This window comes from Nyctibius grandis, chromosome 2 (genome assembly GCF_013368605.1).
Source record: "Nyctibius grandis isolate bNycGra1 chromosome 2, bNycGra1.pri, whole genome shotgun sequence".
Lineage (NCBI taxonomy): Eukaryota > Metazoa > Chordata > Aves > Nyctibiiformes > Nyctibiidae > Nyctibius > Nyctibius grandis.
In genome coordinates this window covers 126,760,805-126,786,993 of record NC_090659.1, presented here as the reverse complement: position 1 = coordinate 126,786,993, position 26,189 = coordinate 126,760,805, and the positions used below count along the sequence as shown (strand labels likewise).

The 26,189-nt window shown below is 61.8% G+C and overlaps 1 protein-coding gene across 1 annotated transcript; it reads left to right on the top strand.

The window, feature by feature from the left end:
- The first annotated feature begins 1,560 nt into the window (after positions 1–1,560).
- PDE2A (phosphodiesterase 2A) lies at positions 1,561–26,174 on the top strand. Its single transcript, XM_068395348.1, is given in 15 exon segments — positions 1,561–1,671; positions 17,616–17,705; positions 20,330–20,383; positions 20,385–20,419; positions 21,739–21,848; positions 23,632–23,687; positions 23,787–23,846; positions 23,926–24,085; positions 24,177–24,229; positions 25,006–25,080; positions 25,206–25,247; positions 25,371–25,439; positions 25,554–25,684; positions 25,808–25,919; positions 26,031–26,174. Coding segments are annotated over 15 exon segments (1,302 nt in total).
- The last annotated feature ends 15 nt before the right edge of the window (positions 26,175–26,189 follow it).

The window sequence follows — 26,189 nt, the reverse complement described above, 5'->3', positions numbered from 1 at the left end:
GCGGGTTGCAGTGTCTGGGGTGCGGGGTGCAGGGTGTGGGTTGAAGGGTCTGGGTGCGGGTTGCAGTGTCTGGGTGCGGGGTTTGGGGTGCGGGTTGCAGTGTTTGGGCCCACACCTCCCTCCTGTGCCCGGCGGAGGTGGCAGCGGGTGGCAGCGGTGCCACCCTGCCCCTATGGGCTTTGTCACCGTGTCGCCGCCGCCGGCACCGCTTTTATTGCCCCCGTGCGTGTTTCCGCCCGCGCCCCTCTGGCCGCGTGGCACCGGGGTGCCACGTCGCGTCCCCGTGGCACCCACCCTGCCCTCTGTGCCAACCGCTGCAGCAGGGTCACCCCAGAGCCCGGGCCGGGGGTCCCTGCCCCAAACCGGGGTGGGGCTTCCAGTACACCCAGTACCTGCCCCATAGTGGGAGCACCCCCTGCCCCATAGCGGGAGCACCCCCTGCCCGCACCAGGGAGTGATGCCCCGACCCCCTCCCTGCACCGGGACCCCCACCCCGACCCTCTCCCCACACCGGGGAATGATACCCCGACCCCAGCCCCACACCGGGACCCCCACCCCGACGCCCACCCCACACTGGGGAGCGACACCCCGACCCCTGCCCCACACCGGGACCCCCTCCTGGCCCCAGCACCCCCTCCCCGACCCTCTCCCCACACCGGGGAGCGAAGCCCCGACCCCCACCCTACACTGGGGAGCGACACTCCGACCCCCGCCCCACACCGGCACCCCCGCCCCGACCCCCTCCCCACACCGGAACGCCCTCCCCGACCCTCTCCCCACACTGGGGAGCGATGCCTTGACCCCAAGACCCTCGCCCCGACCCCCTCCCCACACAGGGGAGCGACGTCCCGACCCCCTCCGCACACCGGGACCCCCTCCTGGCCCCAGCACCCCCTCCCCGACCCTCTGCCTACACCGGGGAGTGATACCCCGGCCCCCGCCCCACACCGGGACCCCCTCCTGGCCCCAGCACCCCCTCCCCGACCCTCTCCCCACACCGGGGAGCGATGCCCCGACACCCTCCCCGGACCAGGACACCCACCCCGACCCCCTACCCACACCGGGACCCCCGCCCCAACCCCCTCCCCACACCGGGGAGCGATGCCTCGACCCCCTCCCCACCCCGGGGAGAGATACCCCACCCCCCGCCCCATACTGGGGGGCGATGCCCCGACACCCTCCCCACACCGGGACCCCCGCCCTGACCCTAGGACCCCCGCCCCAACCCCCGTCCCACACTGGGGAGCGATACCCCGACCCCCTCCCCACACCGGGACCCCCGCCCCGACCCCCGCCCCCCGCCCCACACCGGGACCCCCTCCTGGCCCCAGCACCCCCTCCCCGACCCTCTGCCCACACCGGGGAGCGACCCCCTGACCCCCAGACCCTCTCCCCGACCCCCTCCCCACCCTGGGTGCCCCGGCCCTTAGGACCCAGCGCAGCCGCAGCCCCGCAGCAGGTGCGGAGCGGAGCGGAGCGGGGCGGGGCGGGGCGGAGCGGGGGGGGCCCCGCAGCCCCTGCCCGGGGGCGGGGAGCCGGGCCGTGCCGTGCCGTGCCGGGATGGTGCCGGGGCTGCAGCACCTCCTCACCGCGCTCCTTCGCTTTTTCAGACGGGGCCAGCAGGTTTTCCTGAAGGTGGAGGACGCCGCGCCCGGCTCCGAGGCGCTCCAGGTAGGGACCCCCCACCCCATGGGTGTCCCCTTGGGTCCCCCCACCCTCCCCTCCCACCCCGCGCCCCCGACAGCCACCCGCTTCCCTTCCCACCCGGGACCCCCATCCCAACCACCTCCCCTCCCACCCAGGACCCCCCACCTTCCTCCCCTCCCACCCAGGACCCTCCACCTTCCTCCTCTCCCACCCAGGACCCTCCACCTTCCTCCCCTCCCACCCAGGACCCCCCACCTTCCTCCCCTCCCACCCGGGACCCCCCACCTTCCTCCCTTCCCACCCAGGACCCCCGACCTTCCTCCCTTCCCACCTAGGACCCCCGACCTTCCCCCTCTCCCACCCAGGACCCCCGACCTTCCTCCCCTCCCACCCAGGACTCCTCACCTTCCTCCTCTCCCACCCAGGACCCTCGACCTTCCTCCTCTCCCACCCAGGACCCCCGACCTTGCTCCTCTGCCACCCAGGACCCCCGACCTTCCCCCTCTCCCACCCAGGACCCCCCACCTTCCTCCCCTCCCACCCAGGACCCCCGACCCACCTCCCGGGGGCGAGCTCCTGCCCGGTGGGGAAACTGAGGCACGGAGCTGCGGGGCTGCCCGGGGTGGGGAGCAGCTGTATGTGCGTGTCCCCTCCGCCCTTCCCGGGGCTTGGGGACACGCTGGGCTCCGTGTCCCCCCCGCAGCCACGCAGGAAGGAGGTGGCGGGGCGGGGGCGGGGGGGTGCGGATCCCGCCGGGCCGGAGGAAATGGGCTGGACCGGGCGGGTGGCCCCAGCCCCATCCCCGGTCCCATCCCCAGCCCCGGTCCCGGGAGCCGGGGCCACGCCATGGGGACCCTCTGGGACAGTGTAAGTGACCCCCAGGGTGGTGGAGGGGCGGGGGGTCTGCCCAGGACCCCAGGGGGGGTCGGTGGCTTCGGGGCTGGGGGTCCCATGGGTGCAGGGGGTCCCTTGTGTGCTGAGGGGTTGGGGTGCGATGGGTTTGGGGGTATTGGGGTGCCAGGGTTGGGGTCCCCACTCTCCCGTGTCCCCCCTGCCTATTTGGGGGGTGGGGGGTGGCTGCACCCAGTATGTGGGTGGGAAATGTTTGGTCCTTCATGAATTTGGGGAGGGGGTGGCCCAGGGTGGGGGGGGGTCACCCCCTCTCGCCATCCGTCTGCGCCGGACCCCTGACCCGAACGCCGGGCAAGTTGGGGACATCAGAGCTGTCACCCAGCACAGGGGCAGGACGTGTGGCTCCTTACTGGCCAGGGCAAGTGGTGTGGGGGGGTCCCTGTGACCCCTCGTTGGTCCCAGACCCCCAGCACCCAACTAGCTGGGTGCCAGGAGGGTGCTTACAGCTGGGTGGGCACCGAGCCGTGGCTGCAGCCCCCGAGGGTGGGGGGGGACCCAGAAGGGAGCCACAGCCCCCAGTCCTGGGGGAGCAAAAGGCACCCAGATGCAGGGTGGGGGTTTTAACCCGGACCACCAGCGTGGTCTGGGGGGGTGCTGGGGTGGCACCGAGGAGGAGGAGGGGACCCAGTACCCAAATGCTCGTGGACCCCAGTCCCCGTCGGTCCCCTGGGTGCTGGCTATGTTTGGGACCCCTGGGGGGGGGGGGTATAGGGGCTATATAGGGCTTGGGGCTTTATTGCTGCCCCCCACCCTGCTGTGGGGTGAGGCTGAAGGCGTCTGGACCTCCTCTCCCTCCCAACCGCCGGCCCCAATGCAATTACGCGCTGATTAGCTAATGAATCAAACCCTAATTGATACGTGTTGGCAGCCTGGCTTGGCAGGAAGGGGCTTGGGGAGGGGGGGGGCACTGTGCCCAGGGGCTTGGGTGGGGGCACACTTGGGTGCTGCCTCCCCCCTGCTCCCCATCCCACCCCAAGGGACGTGCCAGCGCTCTGGGTGGCGCGGGGCTGCTCGTGCCTCAGTTTCCCCACCCGTGGGGGGTGGCTGGTGCTCGTGGGGTGGGGGGGGGGCGTGGGGACACGCGTGTGCGGGCGTTTGTCCCCGGTGCTTCCTCTGACCGACACAAACACGTCGCAGGGCCATAAAGGGGAGGAAAGGGACAGGGCGCTTCTTTCCGTGACGTGGGGCAGGAGTGGCTTCCTCCCCCACCCTGCCACGCTGCGGGACCCCCAGAGCGGGGTGGGTGGGGGCATCCTAGTGACCCCCAACCTCCCTGGGTGCTCCTGCTGCACCCCAGGGATGGAGGAGATGGGGTGTGGGTGCTCCTGCTGCACCCCAGGATGGAGGAGCTGGGGTGTGGGTGCTCCTGCTGCACCCCAGGGATGGAGGAGATGGGGTGTGGGTGCTCCTGCTGCACCCCAGGATGGAGGGTGCACCCCTGAGCCCCTCTCCATGCCCATCCCCGCGATGCTGCAGGGCAGTGCCAGCCCAGGGGGGCCTTGGCACGGTTCATCCCCCAAAAACCATCTAGGAAAGTCCTTCAAGCCCAGCCCGGAGGTGCTGGTGGCCCTTGGGGACAGGAAGGGGACTGTGTGCCAGGGAAAGCCTTCCAGGAACGCCACGTCCTGGGGATGCGCGTGGTGCCAGCGCCGGAGGGTTGGCACCAGCATTGTACCAGCGCCGGAGGGTTGGCACTGGCATGGTACCGGCGCTGGAGGGTTGGCACCAGTGTGGTACCGGCACCCGATGGTTGGTACTGGCTTGGTACTGGCACCGGAGGGTTGGTACCGGCGCTGGAGGGTTGGCACCAGTGTGGTACCGGTGCCGAAGGGTTGGCACCAGCATGGTACCAGCGCCGGAGGGTTGGCACCAGCGTGGTACCGGTGCCAGAGGGTTGGTACCAATGCCAGAGGTTTGGCACGAGGGTTGGTACCGGTGCCAGAGGGTTGGCACCAGCATGGTACCGGTGCCGGAGGGTTGGTACCGGCTTGGTACTGGCACCAGACGGTTGGTACCGATGCCAGAGGGTTGGCACGAGGGTTGGTACCGGCGCCGGAGTGTTGGCACCAGCATGGTACCGGCACCGGAGGGTTGGTACCGGCTTGGTACTGGCACCAGAGGGTTGGTACTGGCACCAGAGGGTTGGTACTGGAGTGGTACTGGTGCCAGAGGGTTGGCACCAGCCGCCTGGGTGCCAGCGCGGGCATGGTGGCAGCTGTGAATGTCGGTGTCCCCCGCCCTGTCCCCCCCGTCCCCATCCTCTGGCACCGCAGTGTTGCGTGGCGGGCGGCTCCGCGCCGGGAACAGACGGGTGATGGGTCAGGTCCCTCCCTGGGGACACTGGGGTGTCACCGCAGGGCTGGGGCAGGAGGCGGGGGGCTGAGGGGGGTCCTTGTACCCCTCCCTGCCAGGGCACATGGGTTGGGGACAAGTGACAGTGCACTGAGCGGGGTCCATGTCCCCCTCCCTGCCCGGGGACATGGGTTGGGGACAAGTGACACGGGGCTGAGTGGGGTCTGTGTCCCCCTCCACACCACAGGACATGGGTTAGGGGTAGGTGACATGGGGCTGAGCAGGGTCCTTGTCCCCCTTCCTGCCAGGGCACATGGGTTGGGGACAAGTGACATGGGGCTGAGCGGGGTCCATGTCCCCCTCCCTGCCACGGGACATGGGTTAGGGACAAGTGACATGGAGCTGAGCAGGGTCCTTGTCCCCCTTCCTGACATGGGACATGAGTTAGGGGCATGTGACATGGGGCTGAGAGGGGTCCATGTCCCCCTCCCCACCATGGGACATGGGTTAGGGACAGGTGACACTGGGCTGAGCGGGGTCCTTGTCCCCCTCCCTGCCACAAGACATGGGTCAGTGGCAGGTGACATTGGGCTAAGTGAGGTCCTTGTCCCCCTCCCTGCCATGAGACACGGATTAGGGACAAGTGACACGGGGCTGAACGGGGTCCTTGTCCCCCTCCCTGCCAGGGGACATGGGTTGGGGACAAGTGACATGGAGCTGAGTGGGGTCTGTGTCCCCCTCCCCACCACAGGACATGGGTTAGGGACAGGTGACATGGTGCTGAGCGGGGTCCTTGTCCCCCTCCCCACCACAGGACATGGGTCCATGGCAGGTGACATGGTGCTGAGCAGGGTCCATGTCCCCGTCCCCGCCTCCCCCCGCTCTCGTCACCCCCTAATTAGCCCCGGGGCCGCCGTTCCGAGAAGGCCACGATGTTCTGGGGACGGGAAATCCTTGAGCGGGGCCCGGCCGTGTGTCCTGCCCGGCGCGGGGACATCAACAGGAAGAGACCTTGACCCTGGCCCCGGGCCACCAGCCCCGGAGGAAAGGGGGGGACGGGGGGGACAGCCTGGGGACAGCCTGGGGAGCAGCCCCGTGCAAATGCCCCGTGCAAATGCCCCATGCAAACTGCCCCGTGCAAACTACCCCATAAAAACTGCCCCATAAAAACTACCCCCTGCAAATGGCCTGTGCAAACTGCCTGTGCAAATGCCCCATGTAAACTGCCCCGGGCAAGCTACCCTGTGCAAATACCCCATGAAAACTACCCCCTGCAAATGCCCCGTGCAAATGCCCCATGCAAATGGTCTGTGCAAATCACCCTGTGCAAACTACCCCGTGCAAATACCACATGCAAACTGCTCTGTTCAAACTGCCCCGTGCAAATACCCCGTGCAAATGCCCTGTGCAATTGGCCTGTACAAACTGCCCCGTGCAAACTGCCCCGTGCAAACTGCCTCGTGCAAATGCCCCAGGCAAGCTACCCTGTGCAAATACCCCATGAAAACTGCCCTGTGCAAACTGCCCCATGTAAACTGCCCCGTGCAAACTGCCCCGTGCAAATACTCCATGCAAACTACCCCGTGCAAATGGTTTGTGCAAATGCCCTGTACAAACTACCCCCTGAAAATGCCCTGTGCAAATGCCCCGTGCAAACTGCCCCGTGCAAATGCCCTGGGCAAGCTACCCTGGGCAAATACCCCATGAAAACTACCCTATGCAAATGCCCTGTGCAAACTGCCCCGTGTAAACTGCCCCATGCAAATGCCCCGTGCAAACTGCCCCATGCAAATGCCCTGTGCAAATGGTCTGTGCAAATCACCCCGTGCAAACTGCCCCGTGCAAAGCCTGTGCAAATACCCCATGTAAACTACCCCGTGCAAATGCCCCGTGAAAACTGCCCCGTGCAAATACCCCATGCAAACTGCCCTGTGCAAACTACCCCATAAAAACTGCCCCGTAAAAACTACCCCCTGCAAATGGCCTGTGCAAACTGCCTGTGCAAACTGCCCCATGTAAACTACCCCGTGCAAATACCCAATGAGAACTACCCTGTGCAAATACCCCATGCAAACTACCCCGTGCAAATGCCCCGGGCAAGCTACCCCGTGCAAATACCCCATGTAAACTACCCCGTGCAAATGGTTTGTGCAAACTGCCTGTGAAAATCACCCCACGCAAAAAGGCCTGTGCAAATACCCCGTGCAAATGCCCCGTGCAAATGGTCTGTGTAAATGCCCCGGGCAAACTACCCCGTGCAAATAGCCTGTGCAAACTGCCCCGTGCAAATGGTCTGTGTAAATGCCCCGTGCCGTAAATCCCCGATCCGGATCCGATCCAGATCCAACCCCAGCACCGCCCCGAGCTGATCCTACACCGCCGCCACCCTGCTCCACTGGGGAAACTGAGGCAGGAGCGGGTGCGCGGGGCTCCCAGCGGGGCTGAGCATCCTGGGAAGCCTCAGCCCATCGTGGCTGGTTGCCAGGGTGGCTACGTGCCAGGCTGGTGCCCTGCAGCCCCTCATCTGCTGCACCAGGACCCCGGGCAAACGACCGTGGGGAGGCAAGAGAGCTCCCAGGAGTGTTTCCTTCCCGTTGGTGCTCATTAGCCCCCGATAAAAGATGAGGTAATTAAGGAGCTACCTCGGGTTCCAGGTTGTTGCTGCCTAATTAGATGAAACCAATGTAATTTGGGAGCGAAAGCAGTGCTGGGATCCGGGATGATGGAGGGCTTCCCGGCCAGCTCCATCCTCCAGCCCTCTGTGTGTCCGTCTGTCTGTCCATCCATCGCTCCATCCTCTGCTGCCCTGGTCCTTGCCCAGGGGATGGTGCAGGAGGGGTGTGGGGGGTGATGCTGGAGGGGTGTGAGGATGATGAAGGAGGGGTGTCAGGGATGATGCTGGAGGGGTGTTGGGGGTGCTGCAGGAGGGGTGTGAGGATGATGAAGGAGGGGTGTCGGGGGTGATGCTGGAGGGGTGTGGGGATGATGCAGGAGGGGTGTCAGGGATGATGCTGGAGGGGTGTCAGGGTGATGCTGGAGGGGTGTGGGGGATGCTGCTGGAGGGGTGTGGGGGGTGATGCTGGAAGGGTGTGAGGATGATGAAGGAGGGGTGTCAGGGATGATGCTGGAGGGGTGTGGGGATGATGCTGGAGGGGTGTGGGGATGATGCTGGAGGGGTGTGAGGATGATGAAGGAGGGGTGTTGGGGGTGATGCTGGAGGGGTGTCAGGGATGATGCTGGAGGGGTGTTGGGGGTGATGAAGGAGGGGTGTGGGGATGAAGGAGGGGTGTGGGGGTGATGCTGGAGGGGTGTGAGGATGATGAAGGAGGGGTGTGGGGATGAAGGAGGGGTGTGGGGGTGATGCTGGAGGGGTGTGAGGATGCTGCTGGAGGGGTGTCGGGGGTGATGCTGAAGGGGTGTGGGGGGTGATGCAGGAGGGGTGTTGGGGGTGATGCTGGAGGGGTGTCGGGGGTGATGCAGGAGGGGTGTCAGGGTGATGCTGGAGGGGTGTTGGGGTGATGCTGAAGGTGTCGGGGATGATGCTGGAGGGGTGTCGGGATGATGCTGGAGGGGTGTCAGGGTGATGCTGGAGGGGTGTTGGGGGTGATGCTGGAGGGGTGTCAGGGTGATGCTGGAGGGGTGTGGGGATGATGCTGGAGGGGTGTGAGGATGATGCAGGAGGGGTGTGGGGATGATGCTGGAGGGGTGTGGGGATGATGCTGGAGAGGTGTGGGGGTGATGCAGGAGGGGTGTGAGGATGATGAAGGAGGGGTGTGGGGATGATGCTGGAGGGGTGTCAGGGATGATGCTGGAGGGGTGTGAGGATGATGAAGGAGGGGTGTCAGGGATGATGCTGGAGGGGTGTCAGGGTGATGCTGGAGGGGTGTGGGGATGATGCTGGAGGGGTGTGAGGATGATGAAGGAGGGGTGTGGGGGATGATGCTGGAGGGGTGTCAGGGATGATGCTGGAGGGGTGTTGGGGGTGATGCTGGAGGGGTGTGGGGATGATGAAGGAGGGGTGTCAGGGATGATGCTGGAGGGGTGTTGGGGGTGATGCAGGAGGGGTGTGAGGATGATGAAGGAGGGGTGTCAGGGATGATGCTGGAGGGGTGTCGGGGGTGATGCTGGAGGGGTGTCAGGGTGATGCTGCAGGGGTGTGGGGGATGATGAAGGAGGGGTGTGGGGATGGTGCTGGAGGGGTGTGAGGATGATGAAGCAGGGGTGTCGGGGATGCTGCAGAGGGGTGTCGGGGATGCTGCCCCCATACCCCCACCCCAATGGAAAGGATTCCCTGGGTGGCTCTTGGGGTTAGGGGGAGAGGATCCTGGTGTGACACGGGCTTGGGGACAGGGTGACAGGGAGCTCAGCAGCGTCCCTCAGAGCTGGCGACAGCAAAGCTCCTTCCTGCCGCCTCCAGAAGTGGCTTCCCTGCTCCGTGCCTCAGTTTCCCCACTTTTATCACAGTGTTTTGGCCCCGGTGTTGCTCTCCTGCCTGGCCCTGCCTTGCTGTCACCGTGTTGCCACCACGCCACCAGAGCTTGGCTATATTTAACCAGTCTGCTGGAGCGCGGGGAGGGGGGTGGCGGGGAGCAGCCCCCCGGGGAGGGCAGCGGGGCTGGGAGGAGGCAGGAGGGGAGGATGAATCACGGCTTGGGGCTATTTTTAATGTCGCCCAGATTGCCCGGCGGCAACTGCTCGGGCAGGGCGGCGTGGGGGGTGGCTGGCAGCCAGGGCTCAGATGGGGGTTCCTGGGGGGGGGACAACCCTGGGTGCTGTTGGTGGGGGCAGAAAGGGGGGTCCTGAGCCGTCATCTTCCTCTGCAAAGAGGAGGCAGGATGGGAGGGAGTGCCCCCCCCCCCATCCTCTTGCACCCCGAGCCAGCAGCTTGGCAAAGGCGTCGGGCAGCGTCTGCCCGTGGGTGGGGATGGTGCCCATGGCTGTGGGTGCTGGGGTGGGGTGAGGATGGTGTCTGTGGGTAGTGGGGTGGGGATGGTGTCCATGGGCACTGGGTGCTGGGGTGGGGATGGTGCCCGTGGGCACTGGGGTGGGGTGGGGATGATGCCCATGGGTACTGGGGTGGGTCAGAGATGGTGCCCGTGGCTGTAGGTACCAGGGTGGGGCTGGGATGGTGCCCATGGGTACTGGGGTGGGGTGGGGATGGTGCCCGTGGCTGTGGGTACTGGGGTGGGGTGGTGATGATGCCCATGGCTGTGGGTACCAGGGTGGGGATGATGCCTGTGGCAGTGGGTACTGGGGTGGGGTGGGATGATACCCATAGCTGTGGGTACCGGGGTGGGGATGGTGCCCGTGGCCGTAGGTATCGGGGTGGGGTGGGGATGGTGCCTGTGGGTACCGGGGTGGGGATGGTGCCTGTGGCAGTGGGTACTGGGGTGGGGTGGGATGATACCCATAGCTGTGGGTACCGGGGTGGGGATGGTGCCCGTGGCCGTAGGTATCGGGGTGGGGTGGGGATGGTGCCTGTGGGTACCGGGGTGGGGATGGTGCCATGGGTACCAGGGTGGGGGATGATGCCTGTGGCCATAGGTACTGGGGCGGGGATGATGCTCGTGGCCGTGGGTACCGGGGTGGGGATGGTGCCCGTGGGTACCGTGCTATGGGTACTGGGTGGGGCATGATGCCTGTGGCCATGGGTACCAGTGTGGGGATGATGCCTGTGGGTACCAGTGTGGGGATGGTGCCTGTGGCTCTGTGTACCAGGGTGGGAGATGTTGCCCGTGGCCGTGGGTACCAGGGTGGGGATGATGCCTGTGGCTGTGGGTACTGGGGTGGAGATGGTGCCTGTGGCTGTGGGTATCAGGGTGGGGATGATGCCCGTGACCGTGGGTACCGGCGTAGGGGATGATGCCCGTGGCTGTGGGTACCATGGTACCAGTGTGGGGATGGTGCCTGTGGCTGTGGGTACCAGGGTGAGGATGGTGCCCATGGCTGTGGGTACCAGGGTGGGGGATGATGCCCGTGACCATAGGTACTAGGGTGGGGATGATGCCCATGGCTGTGGGTACCGGGGTGGGGATGGTGCCTGTGGCTCTGGGTACTGGGGTAAGGATGATGCCCATGGCCGTGGGTACCAGGGTGGGGATGATGCCTGTGGCTGTGGGTACTGGGGTGGAGATGGTGCCTGTGGCTGTGGGTATCAGGGTGGGGATGATGCCCGTGACCGTGGGTACCGGCGTAGGGGATGATGCCCGTGGCTGTGGGTACCAGGGTGGAGATGGTGCCTGTGGCTGTGGGTATCAGGGTGGGGATGATGCCCGTGACCGTGGGTACCGGCGCAGGGGATGATGCCTGTGGCTGTGGGTATCAGGGTGGGGTGGGGATGATGCCCGTGGCTGTGGGTACTGGGGTGGGGTGGGGATGGTGCCAGTGAGTACTGGGGTGGGGTGGGGATGGTGCCTGTGGCTGTGGGTACCAGGGTGGGGATGGTGCCCGTGGCTGTGGGTACCAGGGTGGGGATGGTGCCCATGGCTCTGGGTACCAGGGTGGGGGATGATGCCCGTGACCATAGGTACCAGGGTGGGGATGATGCCCATGGCCGTGGGTACCGGGGTGGGGATGGTGCCTGTGGCTCTGGGTACCGGGGTAAGGATGATGCCCATGGCCGTGGGTACCGGGGTGGGGATGATGCCCGTGGCTGTGAGTACTGGGGTGGGGTGGGATGGTGCCTGTGGCCATGGGTACCAGTGTGGGGATGATGCCCGTGGCTGTGGGTGCTGGGGTGGGGTGGGGATGGTGTCCATGGGTACTGGGGTGGGGATGGTGCCTGTGGCTCTGGGTACCAGGGTGGGGAGGGGATGGTGCCCATGGGTACCAGGTTGGGGATGATGCCCATGGCCGTGGGTACCAGGATGGGGTGGGGATGACGCCTGTGGGTACCAGGGTGGGGATGGTGTCTGTGGCCGTGAGTACCAGGGTGGGGATGGTGCCCATGGCCGTGAGTACCAGGGTGGGGATGGTGCCCATGGCCGTGGGTACTGGGGTGGGAATGGTGCCCGTGGCTGTGGGTACTGGGTGGGGATGGTGCTATGGGTACCGGGGTGGGGTGGGATGATGCCCATGGCTGTGGGTACCAGGATGGGGTGGGGGCTGACGCGATGGGCACAGAGACGTGCGTGCTCAGCAGCTCTAATTCGATTTGGGTTGCCCGGCTCGGGGGGTGAAGCCGTCCAGACGAGCGGTGTCCGGCTCCATCGCGCAGGGCATCGCTCACGCGGGCGGGGGCTAACGAGCTAATCCACTTAAGGAATTAATTGGCATCATTTCCCTCGCGCTCCCAGGTGGGGCTCCCATCAGCCTGGGAGCCGGGCAGGGCACCCAGCCCTGTGCCCTCCTTGTGGGGCACTGGGAGGGGGCATCCTGCAGCCCAGCTCCGCACCCCTGTGGGATCAGGGTGCTCCCAGGCGCTGGGTATCGCTGCCCCTGGGTCTGGGTGGGTACCAGGAGCTCCTGCCTGCACCCTGCCCCTGGATGGGTACCAGGAGCTCCTGCCTGCACCCTGCCCCTGGGTCTGGGTGGGTACCAGGAGCTCCTGCCTGCACCCTGCCCCTGGGTCTGGATGGGTGCCAGGAGCTCCTGCCCGCACCCCATCCCCTCTCTGCCAACCCCAGCGTCCCAGGGGATGCCGAAGCAAGCTGGGCTCGCCATGCAAGCCGGCGGCTAATTAGCCTCTTAATGAGCTCCTTGGCAGCAGTGCAGCCTGGCTGCTGGGCTGCGGGGAGCGTGCCAGGGCCGCTGGCACCTGGTGGTGCTCCCTGCCCTGTTGGGGGGTGTGGGGGGATGGATCCTGCCCCTCCTGCTTGCCCCAGGTCACCCTGGGACACCCCATCCCATTTGTGACCCCCACCCCATTCGTGTCCCCACCCCATTCGTGCCCCCACCCCATCCATGCCCCCACCCCATTTATGCCCCCACCCCATTTATGCCCCCACCCCATCCATGCCCCCACCCCATCCATGACCCCCCTCCAGTTTGCGTGATGGCCCCAGGACACTTGTCACCTCCCCAGCTGGGGACCTGGCACATCATGGCATCCCGCTGGAGGAGGGACCCCCTTCCCCATGAGGAGGAGGAGGAGCTGGGGGGGTACAGGGAAAGCTGTGCCCCCCACCCCGTGCCCCCCAGCCCTCCCAGCACCCTGGGTGCCCCCAGGGACTCGCTGCGTCAGCTCCCAAGTGGGGTCATTAAATAAAGGCATTAAAGGGAGGTGGGAGCGGGGCCTCGCGGGGCTGAGCCTGGGGCAGGATTGGCCCTCGGGAAGGGCTATTTATGGCAACAAACGGGCCATGGACGGGGTGGTGGCTCGGCCGAGCGCTGGCTGCTTGCCCAGAGCGGAGCAGGGCTGTGTCCTGCAGCAGGGGGGTGCACAGGCCCAGAGGGTGTACAGCCCTGGGAGGGTGCGGAGCCCCAGGAGGGCTGGGGGTGCTGATCGACAGCCGGCTAAACACGAGCCAGCAGTGTGCCCAGGTGGCCAAGAAGGCCAATGGCATCCTGGCCTCTGTCAGGAATAGTGTAGCCAGCCGGTCTGGGGAAGGGATCGTCCCTCTGTACTCGGCACTGGTGAGGCCGCACCTTGAATCCTGTGTCCAGTTCTGGGCCCCGCACTTCAAGAGAGATGTTGAGGTGTTGGAGCGAGTCCAGAGGAGGGCGACCAAGCTGGGGAAGGGTCTGGAGGGTCTGACCTGCGAGGAGCAGCTGAGGGAGCTGGGGGTGTTTAGCCTGGAGAAGAGGAGGCTCAGAGGTGACCTTAGTGCAGTCTACAACTACCTGAAGGGAGGTTGTAGCGCAGTGGGAGTCGGCCTCTTCTTCCAGGCAACCAGCGATAGGACAAGAGGACACAGCCTCAAGCTTGGCCAGGGGAGGGTCAGGTTGGCCATCAGGAAGCATTTCTTCTCAGCAAGGGTCATTAGCCATTGGAAGGGGCTGCCCAGGGAGGTGGTGGAGTCACCATCTGTGGAGGGGTTTAAGAGAAGCCTGGCCATGGCCCTTAGTGCCCTGGTCTAGTTGCCATGGTGGTGTCAGGGCAATGGTTGGACTCGATGAGCCCAGAGGGCTCTTCCAACCTCATTGACTCTGGGATTCTGTGAAGTGGGGTGAGCAGGATGAGTGGGACACGGGATGCCTGGGATGCCCTTCCAGCACCAGCCCCAACGCCCCCCCCACCCGCCCCCACCCCACCCCTCCCCTTGGCCATGGGGTTTTTTTTTAGCTCCTGCAGCTTTCCCCACCCGCTCCAGGCCGCACCCGCATTCCCGGCCCTATAAAACCATCCCCCCACGTCCAGCTGCCACCCGTCCATCCGTGGGGACACCGAGGAGGCCCGAGGGGGACAGGGCCCCCGGCCAGGCCTGGCTGTACTCTACAGTGCATGTGTCTCCAGTGTGAGTAAGAGACTGGAGCCGCAGCCCTGTCGGAATAACAGCCAGCGCCCACGTCGTCACCCCGCGCCCACCCGCACCCAGGGGTGCTCCCCGGGAGGGTGGGGGGCCCCGGGGGCGCAGGGATGGGGACGGGACCCCGCGGTGGCAGCGGGGTGGGTTATGGGTGCAGGCAGGGATGGAGCCCAGGGCCACCGGGAAAAGCAGGGGCAAAGCCTGGGGGCATGGGGTGGGGCCGGCTTGGAGCCTCCAGCTGTCCCATAATGGCATCATCTTCATCCCATAACATCACCCTCATCCCATAACAGCATCATCCTTATCCCATAACATCATCCTTATCCCATACCAACGTCACCCTCATCCCATACCACCATCCTCATCCCATACCAACATCATCCTTATCCCATACCATCATCCTTATCCTGTATCATCTTCATCCCATAACGTAATCCTCATCGCATACCAACGTCATCCTCATCCCATGACATCATCCTCATCCCATACCAACGTCATCCTCATCCCATACCATCATCCTCATCCCATAGCAGCGTCATCCTCATCCCATAACATCACCCTTATCCCATAACAACGTCACCTTCATCCCATAACAGCATCATCCTCATCCCATAACATCATCCTCATCCCATACCATCATCCTCATCCCATACCAACGTCACCCTCATCCCATACCAACTTCATCCTCATCCCATACCAACGTCACCCTCATCCCATACCACCATCCTCATCCCATACCAACATCATCCTTATCCCATACCATCATCCTTATCCCATATCATCTTCATCCCATACCGTAACAGCGTCATCCTCATCCCATACCAACATCATCCTCATCCCATACCAATGTCACCCTTATCCCATAACAACGTCACCTTAATCCCATAACAGCATCATTGTTATCCCATAACATCATCCTCATCCCATACCAACGTCACCCTCATCCCATACCAATGTCATCCTCATCCCATAACGTCACCCTCATCCCATAACGTCATCCTTATCCCATAACATCATCCTCATCCCATAACAACGTCATCCTCATCTCATAACAATGTCTTCCTCATCCCATAACGTCATCCTCATCCCATACCAACGTCATCCTCATCCCATAACATCATCCTCATCCCATACCATCATCCTTATCCCATAACATCATCCTTATCCCATACCAACGTCACCCTCATCCCATACCAACGTCATCCTCATCCCATACTGACATCATCTTCATCTCATACCAACGTCATCCTCATCCCATACCAACGTCACCCTCATCCCATACCAATGTCATCCTCATCCCATAACGTCACCCTCATCCCATAACGTCATCCTTATCCCATAACATCATCCTCATCCCATAACAACGTGATCCTCATCCCATACCATCATCCTCATCCCATACCATCATCCTCATCCCATACCAACATCATCTTCATCTCATACCAACGCCATCCTTATCCCATAACAGCGTCATCCTCATCCCATACCAACATCATCCTCATCCCATACCATCATCCTTATCCCATAACAACATCCTCATCCCATAACAGCATCAACCTCATCCCATAGCAACGTCACCCTCATCCCATACCATCATCCTTATCCCATAACAACATCCTCATCCCATAACAGCGTCATCCTCATCCCATAGCAACGTCACCCTCATCCCATACCATCATCCTTATCCCATAACAACATCCTCATCCCATACCAACGTCATCCTTATCCCATACCAACATCACCCTCATCCCATACCAACGTCACCCTCATCCCATACCAATGTCATCCTCATCCCATACCAACGTCACCCTCATCCCATACCAACGTCACCCTCATCCCATACCAACGCCATCCTCATCCCATAACATCATCCACATCCCATAACAGCATCACCCTCGTCCCATACCAATGTCATCCTCATCCCATAACAACGTCATCCTCATCCCATACCAACGTCATCGTCATCCCATAACGTCATCCTCATCCCATACCAACATCACCCTCATCCCATACCATCATCCTCATCCCATACCAATGTCATCCTCATCCCATAACATCATCCTCATCCCATAACATCATCCTCATCCCATACCAACGTCACCCTCATCCCATACCAATGTCATCCTCATCCCATACCGTCATCCTCATCCCATACCAACGTCATCCTCATCCCATACCAACGTCACCCTCATCCCATACCAATGTCATCCTCATCCCATACCGTCATCCTCATCCCATACCAACGTCATCCTCATCCCATAACATCATCTTCATCCCATACCAACGTCATCCTCATCCCATAACATCATCTTCATCCCATACCAATGTCATCCTCATCCCATAACATCATCTTCATCCCATACCAACACCACCCTCAGCCCATAACACCACCATCCTTATCCCGTTCCTCTTCCCCGCCGGGAGTTATGGAGCCGCTGGCCCGGAGCAGTGGCCACTTTCCTGCCTGTGGGGCTGGCAGGAGCCACCGCGGTGGCCACAACGGTTGCGCCCTCCGGCAAACCCAAGGGAAGGTGGGGGGGAGGGAGGTGACCCCACCCTGTGCACAGCTAGAGCTGGGGCTGGCATGGCTAGTGCAGGCACTGTCATGGCTAGTGCAAACATTGATGTGGCTAGTGCAGGTATTGGCATGGCTAGCACTGGGGGTGGCATGGCTACTGCAGGCATTGACCTGGCTAGTTCAGGTATAGACATGGCTAGTGCAGGTCTTGCCGTGGCTAGCACTGGGGGTGGCGTGGCTAGTGCAGACATTGAGCTGGCTAGTTCAGGTATAGACATGGCTAGTGCAGGTCTTGGCGTGGCCAGCACTGGGGGTGGCGTGACTAGTGCAGGCACTGTCATGGCTGGTGCAAACATTGGCGTGGTTAGTTCAGGCATAGGCACGGCTAGTGCAGGCATTGATATGGCTAGCACTGGGGGGTGGCATGGCTAGTACAGGCGTTGGTGTGGCAAGCAGTGGGGGTGGCATGGCTAGTGGAGGAATTGGCATGGCTAGTGCAGGTGTTGGCATGGCTAGTGCAGGTATTGGGGTGGCTAGCACTGGGGGTGGCGTGGCTAGTGCAGACACTGACATGACTAGTGGAGGCATTGGTGTGGCTAGCACTGGGGGGTGGTGTGGCTCATGCAGGCACTGGCGTGGCTTGTGCAGATGTCGTCGTGGCTAGTGCGGATGTGGGCATGGCCCGGTTTTTGGGGACCCCCTGGCACGGGTGTTGCCCAAAAAGGGCCCTTCTGGCCACTGGGCAAGCTGGGGGACAGGAAGGGGGACCTGGGGGACAGAGGGGCCACAGGGTGCCCATCCCCGTGGCCTCAGGCCGCCTCCCTCCGCTCTCTCCGCAGGAGGCGCTGCTGAGCCTGGGGGCCGCCATCGATGCCACCGGCCTGCGCGACGCCCTGCGCCATGCCCTCGTCACCCTGCTGCCCGCCGTGGTAGGTGGGGGCACCCCGGGGGGGGGTGGGGGGTGCCTGGGGGGCACCCCATGTGTGGGGGGGTTCTCTGCTGGCCACCTCAGTGGCCACCGGTCCCCCGGTTGCCATCACTCGTGGGTTGACCTTTCTGAGGCCACTTTGGGGTCCTCACCGGCCACCACCACCCCGTAGCGGGCAGGGAGTGGCACGGAGCCACCCCCACCCCAGGAGCTGTAGGGCTCCTGGTGGCCTTGTGGCCCCCAAGTGCTGGTGACCCTGGGGTGCTGGTGGCCCTGGGGTGCTGGTGGCCTTGGTACTCGTGGTGGCCCTGGTGCTCCTGGTGGCCCTGGGGTGCTGGTGACCCTGGTGTGCTGCTGGTGGCCCTGGAGTGCTGGTGGCCCTGGTGCTCATGGTGGCGCTGGTGCTCGTGGTGACCCTGGTGCTCGTGGTGGCCCTGGGGTGCTGGTGGCCCTGGTGCCAGTGGTGGCCCTGGGATGCTGGTGGCCCTGGTGCTCATGGTGGCCCTGGGGTGGTGGTGGCCCTGGGGTGCTGGTGGCCCTGGTGCTCATGGTGGCCTTGGTGCTCGTGGTGACCCTAGTGCTCCTGGTGGCCCTGGTGCTCCTCGTGGCCCTGGGGTGCTGGTGACCCTGGTGTGCTGCTGGTGGCCCTGGGGTGCTGGTGGCCCTGGCGCTCATGGTGGTGCTTGTGCTCATGGTGACCCTGGTGCTCATCGTGGCCCTGGTGCTTGTGGTGGCCCTGGTGGTCATGGTGGCCCTGATGCTCCTGGTGGCCCTGGTGCTTGTGGTGGCTCTGGCGCTCATGGTGGCCCTGGTGCTTGTGGTGGCCCTGGTGCTCATCGTGGCCCTGGTGCTTGTGGTGGCCCTGGTGGTCATGGTGGCCCTGGTGCTCCTGGTGGCCCTGGGGTGCTGGTGGCCCTGGTGCTGCTGGTGGCCCTGGTGTGCTGGTGGCCCTGGTGCTCCTGGTGGTCCTGGTGCTGCTGGTGGCCCTGGGGTGCTGGTGGCCCTGGCCGCGGCCGTGGTGGCCTGCCAAGGTTGGGGGGCGGGATGTGTGTGATCATATATGTGTGTGTGAGCAGGTATGAGCGGGCACAGGGATGTGCATGCGTGTGCGAGCACACGTGCAGCTCTGTATGCACGCATGTGCAGGTGTGTGTGACGCAGGCGTGTGCGGGTGAGTGTGCACGTGTGTGCATGTGTGCAGCTGTGTATCCTCGTGTGTGCGTGTGGACATGTGTGGGTGTATATATGTACATACGTGGGTGTGAACATGTGTTTATGTACATGTGTGGGTGTTCACATGTGTTTGTGTACATGTGTGGGCGTGTACGTGTATTTATGTACACTTGTGGGCATGTACATGTGATTATGTACATGTATGGGTATACGTGTGTTTATGTACATGTATGGGTGTGTATGTGTGTCTATGTACATATGTGGGTGTGTACATGTGTTTATGTACATGTGTGGGTGTGTTCACGTGTTTATGTACATATATGGGTGTGTATGTGTGTATATGTACATATGTGGGTGTGTATGTGTATTTATGTACATATATGGGTGTGTACATGTATTTATGTACACGTGTGGGCATGTACATGTGTTTATGTACATGTGTGGGTGTGTTCGTGTGTTTATGTACATGTGTGGGTGTGTACGTGTGTTTACATATATGTGCGGGTGTGTATGTATGTTTATGTACATATATGGGTGTGTATGTGTGTATATGTACATATGTGGGTGTGTACGTGTGTTTATGTACATGTATGGGCGTGTATGTGTGTCTATGTACATGTGTGGGTGCGTATGTATGTTTATGCACATATGTGGGTATATACGTGTGTCTATGTACACATGTGGGCATGTACATGTGTTTATGTACACATGTGGGCATGTACATGTTATTATGTACATATATAGGTATGTATGTGTGTTTATGTACATGTGTGGGTGTGTACGTGTGTTTATGTACATGTGTGGATATATACATGTGTTTATGTACATATATGGGTGTGTATGTGTGTATATGTACATGTGTGGGTGTGTATGTGTATTTATGTACATATATGGGTGTGTACATGTATATATGTACACGGGTGGGCATGTACATGTGTTTATGTACATGTGTGGGTGTGTTCGTGTGTTTATGTACGTGTGTGGGTGCATATGTGTGTTTACGTATATGTGCGAGTGTGTATGTGTCTTTATGTACATGTGTGGGTATGTATGTGTGTTTATGTACATGTGTAGGTGTGTTCATGTGTTTATGTACATGTGTGGGTGTGTACGTGTGTTTACATATATGTGCGGGTGTGTATGTATGTTTATGTACATGTGTGGGTATGTACATGTGTTTATGTACATATATGGGTGTGTACATGTGTTTATGTACATGTATGGGTGTGAACATGTGTTTATGTACATGTCTGGGCATGTATGTGTGTCTATGTACATGTGTGGGTGTGTATGTATGTTTATGCACATATGTGGGTATATACGTGTGTCTATGTACATGTGTGGGCATGTACGTGTGTTTATGTACGTGTGTGGGCGTGCTCACGTGTTTGCATACATGTACGGGCATGTACACATGTTTACACACATGTGTGGTGTGTACACCCCCCCCAGGAACACGTCTACATCTACCTGCTGGACGGGGACACCCGGCTGAGCTGCGACGACCCCCCCCCACGAGCTGCCACCCCAGGGGAAGCTCAGGTGAGCCCCGTGTGTTCACACGCGTGCACACGTGTGTGCACAGGGACATACATGTGTGCATAGGCGCTGTGTGTGTGTGCAGGGGACACGCATGCACAGAGACACACATGTATGTATAGGCCCCATGTGTGTGCAGGGGGCACACATGTGTGCACAGGCACTGTGTGTGTGCCCATGGGACACACATGTGCACAGGGACACACATGCATGCACAGGCACTGTGTGTGTGTGCATGGGATGTGTGTATGTGCATGGGACATGTGCACAGGGACACACATGCATGCACAGGCACTGCGTGTGTGTGCATGGGACATGTGTATGTGCATGGGACGTGCACAGGGACACACATGCATGCACAGGTACTGTGAACGTGTAAGGGACACACGTACATGCACAGAGACACACATGTGCACAGACACGGTGTGTGCAGGGAACACACGCATGCACAGGCACTGTGCACGTGTAGGGGACACACATACATGCACAGAGACACACACGTGTGCACAGGCACTGTGTGTGTGTGCAAGGGACACACATGTGCACAGGGACACACGTGCATGCACAGGCACTCTGTGTGTGTACATGGGACATGCACAGGGACACACATGCATGCACAGGCACTGTGCACGTGTAGGGGACACACATACATGCACAGAGACAAGCACACATGCACAGACACACACGTGTGCACAGGCACTGTGCGTGTGCAGGGGATATGCACAGGGACACACATGCGTGCACAGGCACTGTGCGCGTGCAGGGGACACACATACATGCACACAGACAAGCACACATGCACAGACACACACGTGTGCACAGGCACTGTGTGTGTGTGTGCAAGGGACACACATACATGCACAGAGACACACACGTGTGCACAGGCACTGTGCATGTACAGGGGACACATGTACAGGGACACGCGTGTGTACAGGTGCTGTGTGTGTGTGCAAGGGACACACATACATGCACAGGGACACATGTGCATGCACAGGCACTGTGCATGTACAGGGGACACATGTACAGGGACACGCGTGTGTACAGGTGCTGTGTGTGTGTGCAAGGGACACACATACATGCACAGGGACACATGTGCATGCACAGGCACTGTGCATGTACAGGGGACACATGTACAGGGACACGCGTGTGTACAGGTGCTGTGTGTGTGTGCAAGGGACACACATACATGCACAGGGACACACATGCGTGCACAGGCCCTGTCCGTGTGCAGGCACACGCATGCCCATGTGTGCTGTGCCATCCTGCTGACCTGTCCCTCCCTGTCCCCGTCCCCGTCCCTGTCCCCATCCCTGTCCCCGCAGGGACGCGGTGCGGCGGCAGAAGTGGCTGGCGTGCGGGGGGCTGCCCCCCGCCGAGCTCCCGGCCCAGCACCTGGGGCCCCTGGCAGCACCCCTGGCCCCCGGCACCCAAGGTGGGGGGTGGGGGGTGGGGGTGGGGGGGGTGGGAGAATGGGTGGGTGGGTGAATGGATGGATGGGTTGATGGATGGGAGAGCTGGTGGGTGGGTGGGTTGAGGGAAGGATGGATGGATGGGTTGATGGGTTGATGGATTGATGGGTGGATGGATGGATGGATGGAAGAATGGATGGATGGGTTGATGGATGGATGGGTTGATGGATGGATGGGTGGGTTGATGGATCAATGGGTGGGTGGGTTGATGGATGGATGGATGGGTTGATGGATGGATGGATGGGTTGATGGGTTGATGGATGGATGGATGGATGGATGGATGGATGGAAGAATGGATGGGTTGATGGATGGATGGGTGGGTGGGTTGATGGATGGGTTGATGGATGGATGGGTGGGTTGATGGATGGATGGATGGATGGATAGATGGATGGATGGATTGATGGATGGGTTGATGGATGGATGGGTTGATGGATGGATGGGTGGGTTGATGGATCAATGGGTGGGTCGATGGATGGATGGATGGATAGACGGATGGGAGAGTTGGTGAGTGGATGGATGGATGAATGGATGGATGGATGGGTGGGTTGATGGATGTACGGGTTGATGGATGGGTTGATGGATGGTTGGATGTGTTGATGGATGGGTGGGTGGATGGATGGTTGGATGTGTTGATGGATGGATGGGTGGGTGGGTGGGTGAATGGATGGATGGGTGGGTATATGGATGGATGTGTTGATGGTTGGGAGAGATGGTGGGTGGGTGGGTTGAGGGAAGGATGGACGGATAGATGGGTGGATGGATGGATGGATGGATGGATAGATGACTGGGTTGATGGATGAGTTGATGGATGGATGGATGGGTCGATGGATGGATGGATGGATGGGTTGATGGATGGGTAGAAGGATGTATGGGTCAATGGATGGATGGATTGATGGATGGATGGATGGATGGATGGGAGAGTTGGTGGGTGGGTTGATGGATGGATGGATTGGTCAGTGGATGGGTGGGACTGTTGGTAGGTGGGTGGATGGATGGATGGGTTGATGCATCGATGGGAGAGTCAGTGGGTGGGTGGGCTGACAGATGGAACGATTGGTCAGTGAATGGGTGGGACATTTGTAGGTGGGTGAGTGGATGGGTGGATGAATAGATGGATGGATGGATGGATGGGAGAGTTGGTAGGCAGGTGGGTGGATGGATGGGTGCAGGCTGGATGGGTGGGCAGGATGGATGGATGGATGGACAGTGGGATAAATGGGTGGATGGGTGGTTGGACTGATGGGTGGGTGCATAAATGGGTGCATGGATGGTTGGGTGGGTGGATGGTTGGACAGGTGGGTTCATGGATGGTTGGGTGGGTGGATGGTTGGACAGGTGGGTGCATGGATGGGTGGGTGGGTGGATGGTTGGGTGGGTGGGTGCATGGATGTTTGGGTGGGTGGATGTTTGGGTGGGTGGGTGCATGGATGGTTGGGTGGGTGGATGGTTGGGTGGGTGGGTGCATGGATGGGTGGGTGGGTGGATGGTTGGGTGGGTGCATGGATTGTTGGGTGGAGGGGTGAAGGACAGATGGGCGTTGGGAGTGATGGGTGCCTGAGGGACACGTAGGGATGGAGGTGGGCAGGTGATTGTGGGTTGGGTGGGCATCGAGGTGAATGCCTGGGTGGGGTATGGTGGTGGGTGGGTGGGTGTGGGACAGCCAGGTGGGTGACACATGGGTGGGACACGAGGGGACAGGCACCCTGAGAGCTCAGTGCCCGCTCAGGACCCCCCCTCTGCTCACAGTGCTCGTCATCCCGCTGGTGGACAAGGACAGCGGGGCCGTGGTGTGCGTCATCCTGGTGAGCGCGGGGACACGGGCCGGGCTCTGGGGACAGGGATGGGGACGGGGGGACAGGGACGGGGACAGGACACCGGGGTCCTCACACCACCCCGCCCAGGTACACTGCGGCCAGCTGAGCGACGCGGACGAGCGGAACCTGCGTGCGCTGGAGCGCCACGTGAGTGACCCCACCTCCGAGGTGGCACCTGCCACCCCCTGTCCCCGTGTCCCTTGTCCCTTACGCCCCCTCCTTGCAGACCCTGGTGGCCTGCCGGCGCCTCCAAGCCCTGCAGAAGCTGCAGCCCTGGCCCCAGGTCAGCCTCTCCACCAGCTCCTCCCAGAACTCCTTGGCCAAACCCGAGAAGGTGCCCGACAGCTCCTACAGCCCCCTGGACTGCAAGATCCTGCAGCTCTGTGGTGAGACCAGGGTGGGGGGACACCAAGGTGGGGGCGGGCAGGGGGACATCGGGGTGCTGAGCCCCTCACGGTCCTCTCGTCCCTCGGGCAGGGGAGCTCTACGACCTGGACGCCGCCTCGCTCCAGCTCAAGGTCATCAACTACGTGAGTACCAGCCCTCCCTCTGTGCCCCCTCTCGCCCCTGGCACGAGGGCACACGGGGGAGCCAAGAAAATGCCCCAAAGCAAAGAAACGCCATCAGTAGTCTCCAGAGTGAACGGCCTGGTCATGACCATCAGTAGTCTCCAGAGTGAACGGCCTGGTCATGACCATCAGTAGTCTCCCGAGTGAACGGCCTGGTCATGACCATCAGTAGTCTCCAGAGTGAACGTCCTGGTCATGACCATCAGTAGTCTCCAGAGTGAACGTCCTGGTCATGACCATCAGTAGTCTCCAGAGTGAACGGCCTGGTCATGACCATCAGTAGTCTCCAGAGTGAACGGTCTTGTCGTGACCATCAGTAGTCTCCAGAGTGAACGTCCTGGTCATGACCATCAGTAGTCTCCAGAGTGAACGGTCTTGTCGTGACCATCAGTAGTCTCCAGAGTGAACGTCCTGGTCATGACCATCAGTAGTCTCCAGAGTGAACGGTCTTGTCGTGACCATCAGTAGTCTCCAGAGTGAACGTCCTGGTCATGACCATCAGTAGTCTCCAGAGTGAACGTCCTGGTCATGACCATCAGTAGTCTCCAGAGTGAACGGCCTGGTCATGACCATCAGTAGTGACCAGAGTGAACCTGGTCAGCCCCAAGGAAGAGGTTCTAGGGGGGCACCTGGCTCTGTGTGGGCACAGGGGGGCAGAGGAGGGGCTGGATCCTGCCCTGGGTGGGGGCACTGGGGGCAGGTTGGGTGCTGACCACCCCCCCTTTGCCCCCCCCCAGCTGAAGCAGGAGACCCAGTCGCTGTGCTGCTGCCTCCTGCTGGTCTCTGAGGACAACCACCAGCTCTTCTGCCAGGTGGGTGCCACCGAGCCGGGCCCCCCCACCCTGACCTCCCCCTGTGGGGCCACCAGGTCCTGTGGCACCCCCCGGGGCACAGACACCACCCCATGGCAGTGCCCCCCTACCCCGATGTCTTCCAGGTGGTGGGGGACCGTGTCCTCGAGGAGGAGATCAGCTTCTCGGTGAGCGGGTGGAGGGTGGTGGGGTGGTCCTGGGGGGTGGCAGCGGGTCCCACAGGGGTGGCAGCAAGTCCCACAGGGGTGGCAGCAGGTCCCATGGGCTCACCCGGCCCCTTCCACCCACAGCTCACCTTCGGGCGCCTGGGGCAGGTGGTGGAGGACAAGAAGTCCATCACCTTGAAGGACATCAGCGAGGTGGGTACCAGGTCTCCTGCCCCACCTTGGGATGGTGTCCCGTGTCCCCTCACCCGGGGACATGGTGTCCCATGGTGGGGGTTGGAGGTGCCACCTCATCTCCTGGCCACACAGGACGAGCACAAGCAGCTGAGCAGCATGTTGGGCTGCGAGGTCACCTCCATGCTCTGCGTCCCCGTCATCAGCCGGGCCACCTCGCACGTGGTGGCCTTGGCCTGCGCCTTCAACAAGCTGAGCGGGGAGAGGTGAGCATCACCCTTGGCTTTGGGGGACAGCATGGGACCTTTGCCCCCTCTGCCCTGAGCCTTTGGGGACATGGGGACATGGGGACACTTGGGGACATGGGGACTGAGGTGTCCCCACCGCAGCTACACGGAGGAGGACGAGCACAAGATCCAGCACTGCTTCTGCTACACCTCCACGGTGCTCACCAGCACCTTGGCCTTCCAGAAGGAGCAGAAGCTCAAGTGCGAGTGCCAGGTGAGCGCCGGCGACACGCCAAGCACACGCGTGTGCATCCCACATCATGCCAAGCACACGCGTGTGCGTGTCCCGTGTCATGTCTGATGGTGTCCCCTCTGTCCCCACCAGGCTCTGCTGCAGGTGGCCAAGAACCTCTTCACGCACTTGGGTAGGTGGGTGCTGTGGGGTGGGGGATGGGGACACCGGGGTCCCCTGTGCGGGGGGACGGTGGCAGGAGGGTGGCCACGAGGGAGGGAGCCCGGCGCGCCCTGACACGCTACACGCATG